The sequence below is a fragment of the Porites lutea genome, chromosome 4, assembly GCF_958299795.1.
Source record: "Porites lutea chromosome 4, jaPorLute2.1, whole genome shotgun sequence".
In the NCBI taxonomy this organism is placed as follows: domain Eukaryota; kingdom Metazoa; phylum Cnidaria; class Anthozoa; order Scleractinia; family Poritidae; genus Porites; species Porites lutea.
Genome location: NC_133204.1, coordinates 41,894,225 through 41,904,123, shown reverse-complemented (window position 1 = coordinate 41,904,123; position 9,899 = coordinate 41,894,225). Strand labels below are relative to the sequence as shown.

General features: G+C 38.4%; 1 protein-coding gene across 3 annotated transcripts in view; it reads left to right on the top strand.

The window, feature by feature from the left end:
* The first annotated feature begins 1,531 nt into the window (after nt 1–1,531).
* LOC140933637 (nuclear pore complex protein Nup205-like) overlaps nt 1,532–9,899 on the top strand; it is a 29,773-nt gene continuing 21,405 nt past the window's right edge. For 2 of the 3 annotated variants that reach the window (XM_073383240.1, XM_073383239.1), the window contains exons 1-9: nt 1,532–1,753; nt 3,096–3,443; nt 5,329–5,600; nt 6,464–6,526; nt 6,631–6,747; nt 7,346–7,495; nt 8,398–8,620; nt 9,221–9,357; nt 9,714–9,896. In XM_073383240.1, the coding sequence (XP_073239341.1) occupies nt 1,678–1,753; nt 3,096–3,443; nt 5,329–5,600; nt 6,464–6,526; nt 6,631–6,747; nt 7,346–7,495; nt 8,398–8,620; nt 9,221–9,357; nt 9,714–9,896 (1,569 nt within the window). In that variant the 5' untranslated portion in view covers nt 1,532–1,677. The remainder of the gene's footprint in view (nt 1,754–3,095; nt 3,444–5,328; nt 5,601–6,463; nt 6,527–6,630; nt 6,748–7,345; nt 7,496–8,397; nt 8,621–9,220; nt 9,358–9,713; nt 9,897–9,899) is intronic. The other variant, XM_073383241.1, reaches the window with a different exon arrangement.

The window sequence follows — 9,899 nt, the reverse complement described above, 5'->3', positions numbered from 1 at the left end:
TTCTTTTGCGGAAGTTGGCAAGACCTGGTTACAAAGTGAGCACGCTCAGCGCGCGCCAACAAAATGGCGGCCACGAGAGGAGGTATACGGAATGCTATTTTTGCTGCTATTTATCTCTTTTGAACGTTTTATTGACGTTTTCTTTCTTTAACTTTTAGGGGTATGGAGACCTTACAAGGAGCTCCAGGCAGTCGTAGAGCGATCACTATACAAGAAAAGTCCTGAAGTCTATCATGAACTTGAGGTTTCCTTGAAAAAATTTAAACCAGATTTTATCTCTTTACTGAAAAATCCGGTAAGCTCTGTTCAGTTTGCAGTGGGTAAGACTCAAAATTAAGCCTAGCTTGTTCCAGGCGTACAACCGTGCCTCACTACAGTGGAACCTCGATTTAACGAACCTCGGTATAACAAACGATTTCCTTGAGCCCAGTTAAAATTACACTAAAAATATGTATGGAACAGAACCTCGATTTAACGAAATCCTCGTTATAACGAACACAATCCACGAGCGCAAACGTAAAACTTACCTCGATATAGCGAATAAATGTCAGCATGTGATAAAAGATGAATGCCAAACAGACCAACAAGGATAGAATTTATGTGTACAGTACATGTGTAGCTTTAAGCAATTTTGTTTGCCTGTTTTTGAGTTCCTAGTGCCGTAGCTATGTATAGCTCAGTAGAAATGTTATCACAGTAGTTTTTCAGATCTAGAAATGCTGGGTTTTATAAATTAATTATTAACTTTACCTCGATATTACGAACATTTAAGTCATTTTCCCGAAAATTCGTTAAATGGAAGTGTTCGATATAACAAACCCTCGATGTAACGAACAAATTTCCCCAGTCCCTCGGCACTTTGTTAAATTAAGGTACCACTGTATTTGAATGCCTGGAAAAGGCTAAATTAAGCCAAAATAAAAGCCTTGTAACTGAACTGTACCAGCTTTGTATACATTCAAATGACAGTTTCTACGATATATATATGTCTGGTGAGGCACAACATCTTGAAAAAAGTTATTAATGTATTCAAAATTTAAAAGCAAAAGTGGGATTGTGGAGCATGACAAGCCACATTGTTATGTAGAAGTCCCGTTTCTTTGTGCAGCAAACTAAAATGACACATCTGCATGCAGGCTTGTGAATGTCAACAAGACAATAACACTTAAAACAAAAAAATAGTATGTCAGAAAACTGGGTTGCAAGACAGGAAGTGCCCTAAAGATAGTATCCTTTTGACAAGATTTTGAAAACAACCGCTTAAATTTAGACCATGAAAAGGTCATACAAATTTCTTAGAGCTTTCAAAAGTACAAACCTCGCAATAGGAAATTGAAGTAGCAGGCTAAAAAGGAAATGACTTTGTTTATCTCTGAACACTAGGTGAAAAATGCAGACCATAGAGAACAGTTGAAAAAAGCACCAACCACTGGCCTTCAACTGGCTGGTGATACCGAGAAACAAAAGCTCCCTGAGCAGTTTGTGCAAGAATCTCTCATACTCAGTGATATCCTTGAACTGAACGAGTTTGTTTGTGCGGATTTGCTTCTCGCTGGTGAGCAGCAGCAACCCAATTTTCCTGGTCTAACAAGAGGACTTGTAGCAGTGCTCTTGTATCATGATGGACGGAGGTGTCTAGCCAGTGCTTTGAGAACATTGATCCAGTCACGTGAGGGAATGACATGGACACTTGGTCTATATGAGGACTTAATGCAGTTGGTTACAAAATTTACGGATGAGCTCTTGAAACAAGGTAGTATCAGTCTATTAAGGATGGTTTTCACCAACAATAGAATCAGAGTTGGAGCCATAATCCATTGTAACAGAGTCATTAGAGCAATATCATAAATGTAAAAAATGGAGTCAAGATGCATTCCTCTGGGATGATCAGGATCAGTGAGGTCACTTTATACAGATCGTCCCAATGGAATGCACCCATAAGCTTGACAGTATCAAAGTCATGAGAATCAGAACACAATCCATTTTCTTCTGACTCTACTTATGACTTTGCCACTCATGACCTAATAAAAATGAGATCATTGGATGCAAAAACAGATTGAAGGGTAATCTGGTCATAATGCTTGTTCTTAAAGTTTTTTGTTGATTTAGTTCTTCCACCTCTGCCTTCAACACTGTTTTCACAAGTCAAAGAACATGTCACCAAACTCCCTTCTTCTCATTATGACTACCTGTCTTTACTCAATCCAACCAAAGTATCTCCTTACTGAAAAGTTAGCAATACGTTAATGAATATGAACACATTATACATAATTACACCTACATCTTATAAGTTGAGCATCATGGAAAATATTGCCAGAAAATGATTCTTAGTTTTTGGTACTGGTAAGCTCCACTGTGAAACAACATCTAAAAACTATACATGGGGAACAATTTTGTTCCTGCAAATATTATACACTTAATGTCAGGTCCCAAGGGAAACAGTTAGTTTTGTTTTCCCGAGAGTCCTGATGTTTCCCGAGACGAAGTCGAGGGAAACATCAGGACTCGAGGGAAAACAAAACTAACTGGTTTCCCGAGGGACCTGACATTAAGTATTTTGTTATATTTCTAGACTTTCACTTCAACAGCAACAAAAGAATAACCGGAGCGAACCAAAACAGTCGACTCGGTACTTATAACAACACAAATTTAATTCTCAAAACCACTGAATGAATGATTTACAAACAAAAGTACTTTCCTTATATTATCTGCATCTTTTTCCTCCACTAGCTGCTGTTTTTCTTCTGGGAACTTCTGGGATAACTTTAAAAATCGTTGCTTTTTAGCTTGAGGCTTCGTGATTGTGTTGTTGTGTGCATTCACGAAAAAGAAAACTGGCAGGACCTGGCGGTGTTTTTGCCGCCTTTTGTCACGCCACTTTCCACCATGCTTTGATCACGTGCCGCAATGTATCCCGAGCGGGATACATTGTTTGATGTATCACGATCGGGATACATTTGTTTTTAGTCAAGGCCACGTGACCAAGAATCAACCAATGGCAGTCCCTGTTTAGTTGAGTGAAAGTCTAGGAATATAACAAAATATTATTATTGTCTTGCACCTGTTCATTATCTTTGCTTTATCTTGTCTTCTAGGATTAACAACGACAATTCTTCAACAACTTGATCAGCTTGATGTTCAAAAAGAACTTGATAAGCTTGAAAGAGGACAAGCAATAGGAGATGAACGTCACAAACAGCAACTAATAGACTTCATTACAGATCAAAGACAGCTTTTAGCAGAATGTCTCTTCTGCTTTGCTTGTCAATCACCTCTCCCAAGAAGTGACTGTCTTCAACTATTGTCCTTTCTTAAGAAGTGTCCATCCACTGAGGCAGATGGGACACTGGACAGTGTCACTCTTACTTTGTTGATGACTATGTTGTATTGTTTAAATGTCGATCCTCTTGATGAAGCAGCAGAAATGCAATCTTCTTTTCGAGGTGAGGAGTACTACATTATTCTTGTTCTTTTCTTCGTGCTTTATCTTCCAGGTGCAGGGTTGTCAAAAGTAGCTGGCTGCCGGCGAAAATCGCCACCTACATGATTAGTATCGGCCAGCTACTCTGCTTCACATCTCTTTACAGATGGCATTTTTTAAATAAAATATCCCTGGACTGGCTGCTTACTTTGACAACTCATCCGTCTACTTCAAAACTTTCTGACAACCCTGCAGGTGTAGCATGATTTAATTCAAGACAAAAATCTTTTGTTCATGCTGTGTGTGACTACAAAACTGAGCACATTACTCAGTTTATTGCTGCACTTTTCGATAACACAAACTCTGAAACTTAAAATTCAGCTTATAATAAATAGCATTTTTCGCCACTGTCAATCATAATTACAATCACAAGCGACCGACTTTGAATCACAGAAACACACAAAACATAGCCTGCGAGCAAGCTCTCCTATTTGAGCAAGAGAAGCGAGCCTCGGGAGAATGCGCGAGCGAGGGGCTGAGGAAAGGAGAGCTTGCAACGATCTCTTATAAATATTCATTTCCACCCCGGAAACCCCAGGACTCCGCAAAGCATGAAAACTGTCACCGCAAACGTGCTGCAGATTAGAAAAGTGACAACTGCCTGTCAAGTAAGTTTAGACAGCTGAGGGCGCGTAGAATTATTTATTTATAAATCGCTTTCGCAACAGCATCAAGGCAATGTTTTTAATGACTGATATGTTTTTCTTTTTCACGGGGACATCGAACTTCAACGTGTCCGCTCGGATAAGAACTCACTACTTTGATTCTCGTTTCGTTTACTTTTGAAAAGTCGTCCATACTGTAGTGTAGAAGACTACTCCCCATCGCAATCACCAACACAAACATCATATATTTGTCCGTCTGGAACTGGAGAATAGCGTTTTCCTGCACTCGGTTCTCTTAAGGTTTACTCCAGTTGCTTCCAACTCTTTCTCTTTTCCTTCTTTACGGTCAAGCTACACAGCTACACTGTCAAGTACATGTTTCTGAATTTTTCTACCCAGCAGAATTCAATCGGGCGAAGAAACTGATGTTGGAAGACAGCGCTTTAATCACTCTTCACTTTCACTCTTCCGGTTTTCAGAACTAAACAAGGTGCTTGACACAAATGAATATAACTGATGAAGGGTTTTCATTGTCCTTCCACAAGAACTACAAACTCGGTCCGACTTATTCTCGGCACGCTATATTCTCTTTGCGACAATTACATCAAACGAGCCCGTCTGCATTAAGGGCTGAAATAAGTTCTTTCTGTACCAATCCCCCTGAGAACCAAATTTGACACACAGACGAAGCGGGTGCCAGCTTGGCCTGTTATCAATCAACTTTGATTTCCGGAACTTCATTTTTCAGCCAATGGTATTTCCCTTCGTCTGGGCGAAGTACAAATGAAAATTTGTAAGGGATCGTTGCAAGCTCTCCTTTCCTCTGCCCCTCGCGGCTTCGCTGCTCGCTCGCATGTTCTCGCGAGACCTATTTCACTTGCCCAAACAGAAGAGCTTGCTCGCAGGCTACACAAAACAGATCAAAGTCCACTGATACCAAATCACAAACCATGACCTTTTGAACTCTTAAAGTAAACAATTGTTTCCCAAGAGGTCTGCTAAGATGACTGACAGCAGCTGTTAGTTGGCTTTTAAAGTTCAGAATGCCAGTATTTTTGAAAAGTGTAGTTATTATAGATTTAAGAAAGTGACTTGGGCAATTGATTTTGTAAGCTAGTGTTTTCTCTTTTGAGTAGTTTCGTAAGTCATTACTCAATTTGTACAAACTCTGTTGGTATCTACAATCATCTATGATACCTGGTGAAATCTGCTAACTAGTGTATATTGAACATTTTTTTACAGAGGAAAATTTTCCATTGTTGTCAGACCACAGTTTTATTCCAGAGTTTCATCAGGAAATCATTCAGGAAGGCACTTGGGAAAATCCAGGGTTGTGCGCGTGCATCCAGTTTGCTTGGGCATTAGTACTCCGATCTTGCAGCCAGTGGCCAAATCTTGTTGGGGCTGTTGAAGTCCTTGAGGAAGATGAAGGAGTTCTGGATCTTGCTGTGGATGAAAATGTGTTTGGTTTTCTTCGGTACTGTGTTCTAGGAGCAAGTAATTTTCACCAAGAGGTATTTGTAGATCCCAGTTCTACCACCCTTCATTGAATGATACTGCTTTACCGCTGCTAGGGATTTTTATAGAAATGAAGGCCAGATTTGTTTTATTTTAATTATTTATATATTTTATCTTACTATATTTATTAGATTGTAAATAGTTGTGTATTTCATGAGGGCCACAAGTTTATTAGCCTTTGGCTATTAAGTGCTACCCTCTTTAAATAAAGGCTTAATTATTATTATTATTATTTATGTTATTCTTTGGAATGTACTGGTACTTGCCATTAAAATGTTTAACAGTGCCCTTCCTTGAAGACGCTTTTGGAAATTATAGATTGAAATGTATATGACAAGATTTTTTTAATTTGCTCGGTGGACTCTACACACTGTCCTTCTGGTGGGGTACAAAAACATGCAACTGAAAATAGGAGACTGGGAATGTTTGTGACCTCATGTCAGTTAGGTCATTCTGTTTCATGGCAAGCAAATTTTCCTCTTATTTATTTCTCTCTGCAAAACAGAATATCCTGAAATGATATCACAATCGTTGCCAGTCTCCTGTTTACATTCGCACAGTTTTGTACCCCACCAGAAGTGAAATTTCATGTTTTTGGTACTTCAAAAGAAAGCAAACAAAAAATTATGTCATATACAGTCACTTTTATTTAAAGCAGTTTTTGATTCAAACAGTACCAGTGGACTCACCAAAATTAAAGGCTACACTGGAGGCAAATTTTCTAAATATTTACCTTTGTTAATAATCTTATTCTTAGTATCACCTAAATAATTTGCCAAGGTTTCCAAGAGCAAAAACTACAGTTTTCAAGATGATAAGTTGTATTTATGAAAGTAAAATAATGTAATCTTTTTTTCAGGAGTACTTTGTTCAAAGATTACACTCCTTAGTAACAGGCTTCATTGTTAAGATGCCATTGAAGGTATGGCTTTTGTCAGATTTCTTACCACAAATCCTCTTCATTCTCCCCAAGACACAATATTATTGTAAGTTTAAAGTTGTGTTTATCTCTTTACAAACACATAGGTCAAGGAGCTGCGTAACCATGGTGATGAAGCTGCTCGGATCCTTCAAGCACACAAACTAGATGGTGTAGAACCACCTGCTGGTCTGCCGAGACACTTTGAAGACTTCATGAGAATGGTTTGTGGGAAAATCATGTAAAAAATATAAAATTAATAATCGTTAGTCCTCCTACTGACTCATTTTAGTACAGCTTTAAACTACATTTTAATGGTTTTTTGTCATAAGAGGTTATCGTTAGTAGACGTTTTTATCTATTATTTCAATTCATGTCAACTAATAATACTAATAAAAAGTAATAACAATAATAACAAGAACATTAACAAAAAAAGAGCCATTGGGGTTGTGCAAAAGAGCCAGAAACCCCATACATTATGTGTCTGGAGCGGTTTTTTTTATCATTTGCATTTTTGTTCATGTACACGGTTACTTTGATTCTTGGTTTTCCTTGTTCCCTAGCCCTGGGATACAAAGGAAGTTGAGAATCAACCTAGGTTAAGAAGTTTTAACTTGAATTCAAATTTGACCTCTAATTCATATACAAGTATTCTGAGAACTGTACAACTTGAAGACTGATGTATAGAAAAATACAAGTAGTTGTTAGAGGATATGGAATGAGAGTATAGCCAGGGAAAATACAAGATGAAAGTTGCAGAGAATTCTCATAAGAAAGTTTTTTTAGGTTCAGACAAGGCCAAATGATCTTTTTTTTCTGCAGATTGGAGAGCTGTATGATGATGATCCATCAGGCCTTGAACTTGCTACAGAATTCTGGTGTCCTACAGACACAAGCTTGTCAGCTCCCTTTTCGCCTTACAGTTCCTCTAGAATTTCACCAGCCGTAAGGCAGCGTGCTTCACAGAAACAGGTAGTTATTTACGATGGCTGAAGGCCAGCGACAAGTTGTTGAAAATGAAGAAATCATGATTAAACTTTGCTTTAAGGTGAATTAACCAGATAGTCTGACAGTGGTCAGCAGTGTTAACTCAGGTGTGAAGAGGTCATTGAAGTCAAGGGAACATTCTGTCGCTAAATTCGATTTGTAAGAACTCTTTGGATCTTTAATCCTATACTCCCAGTGTCCTTTGCCAAGAGGTATTAAAAAACATAGTTACATATTTTGAGTCTGTGGATGAAATCCTTTGATGTGACCATTTATGTTGCTCTCTTATCATAGTGATGGTTCCATTGTTATACAATCAAATGTGGGAAATCTTGACTTGGACTTTCATTTTTGCCTCGTCTGGAAGTGAAAGATCAAAAGAACCTCTCCTGAGGACAACATTAATTTTTTTACACATCTTTTTAAGTACTGCAGTTGTCTGTACTAATTTTCTGGTTTTTCATTGTGATGGCTTTCACTTGCAATTTATTTGAAGCAGAAAAATTCAGTCTACTCAAAAGTAAGTTACCATGCCAGTCGCATCTCGGTTCCTGGTGTAAGTATCAGTGAAGCTGGAATTTTTGGCATACATTTTCTATGACCCATCCTGTGTTAAGCCAACTAATTTTGCTTAACATTATCTTGGAGACAGAAACAAATGGGTGTTAGGATTTTGGATAATTTTAAAGTTTCCTCGAGCTTGTCATCAGCATGGTATTTAAATGGAATTTTTGAGTTTTTGGATAATGTTATAGCGATAGATATTTGACCTTTTGGTTGCTGAAACATGAAAACTGCTTGTGGTGTCATTGAGTTTGTGAATGAACACACCCCTACAGAAGAAACAAAAATTCCATAACTCGTATGTATGACGTATCTTTGCTTAGGTTAGTCTCAACAAGTTTCTTCGCTTGGCTGGAGATCTTTTGCCGCCTTCACTGTTTGTACCATATATGGAGATGTTAACAGGCCTCTCAAACAGCCCTCAAGCTGCTCATTACTGCTTTAACCTCCTCAAATCCACGGCAAATGGACCTGTATCTTGGGATCACTTCTTTGCTTCTATAAAACAGTATTACATGGATCTAAGACAGGATGGTGCACATGCAGGTAGATTACTATATTATATGTTCATTAATAGTCGTTTTTTTCTTTTTTTTTTATAATTATGCATGTTGTCTAGCCTGGTTGTTTCATAACATTGTAATTATTATCCAGTTTTCCAGTTACCAAAAAGTTTTCTTTTTCTTGAATGTATAATATGATATTTACCTTGACTGATGTAGAATAAGGTTAGAACATGCTAGGTGACAAGATGCAGCAACACGTTGCTGTGACACTTCACAGCAACAAATGCTTTGTATGTACTGGAGAACTTTTTGTGAAAATCTTTGTGTCCATAATTTTATTTTATGCAACTTGTTGGGGCGACAAAATTCTGTTGCTGAGACAGATTTTTCCAAAAATTCTCCAGTATTACCTGAAACAATTTGTCGCTGCTAGTGTCGCACAATTTGTCCTTCTACCTGTACACAAGAAGTTACTCTTCGCTGTGACGTGTTGCAGTAACATGTACCCTAGTGTGTTCCAATCTTTAGGTAGCTTGGAAATAAGAAAAAAACTGCTTAATCATTACCTGTTTCATTTGTTTTTTTAGGGTGTAAGATGCTTATGTTGCCATTGTTAATCCTTGAACTTGTTTCTCTTTAGTTACAATATATGGAGGACTAAACAGGGATACCAGTCACATTCACAGGCCAGCTCACCTTTCAAATCGCATCATAACACAAGAGGAGTTAGAAGGTCTAGAGTCAGTGTTGAGACTGACAGAGAGAGTGGCGGATCAGGTGGGATGTTATAAGACAATTTTACTTGCCTTAGCCGATAGTATAGAGTTCTTCCTAGTTGTGGAAAAAAGCTCGGAAAAGGACCCTAATGAACTTACCCATACATGTTCATGTAAGGTAAAGGTAAAGACTGAATGTTAGCTAAGTGGACCAGAGCTTATGCCTTTAGCATAAATCAACTAAGAATATAGGATGCCAGTCCATCACTGGGTTACCTTTTCACTAATGCCCATTTGGGTTAAGTGAGGCACTGCTTGTGAGAGTCAAGTGTCCTGCCCAAGAACACAACACAGTATGGTAAAGTTTGAGTCTGGTGCGCGCCCTATTTTTAGAGATAGCAGGTTTTTGCCTTCTAGGATGAAAAAGCTCGTTTGGCTATGTGTGAAAGTCAAGCTTGGCTTCCCATTGCGTCGTTGTTTGGTCTGCTTGGTTGCCCTGTGCCTGTGAGCCTCAAGGCTCAGATTCTCTCCACACTTGCAGCATTTGCAAAGTCTCCTGAAGTTGCTTCATCAATGTGGCATACCTTAGAACTTTCGCAGGTG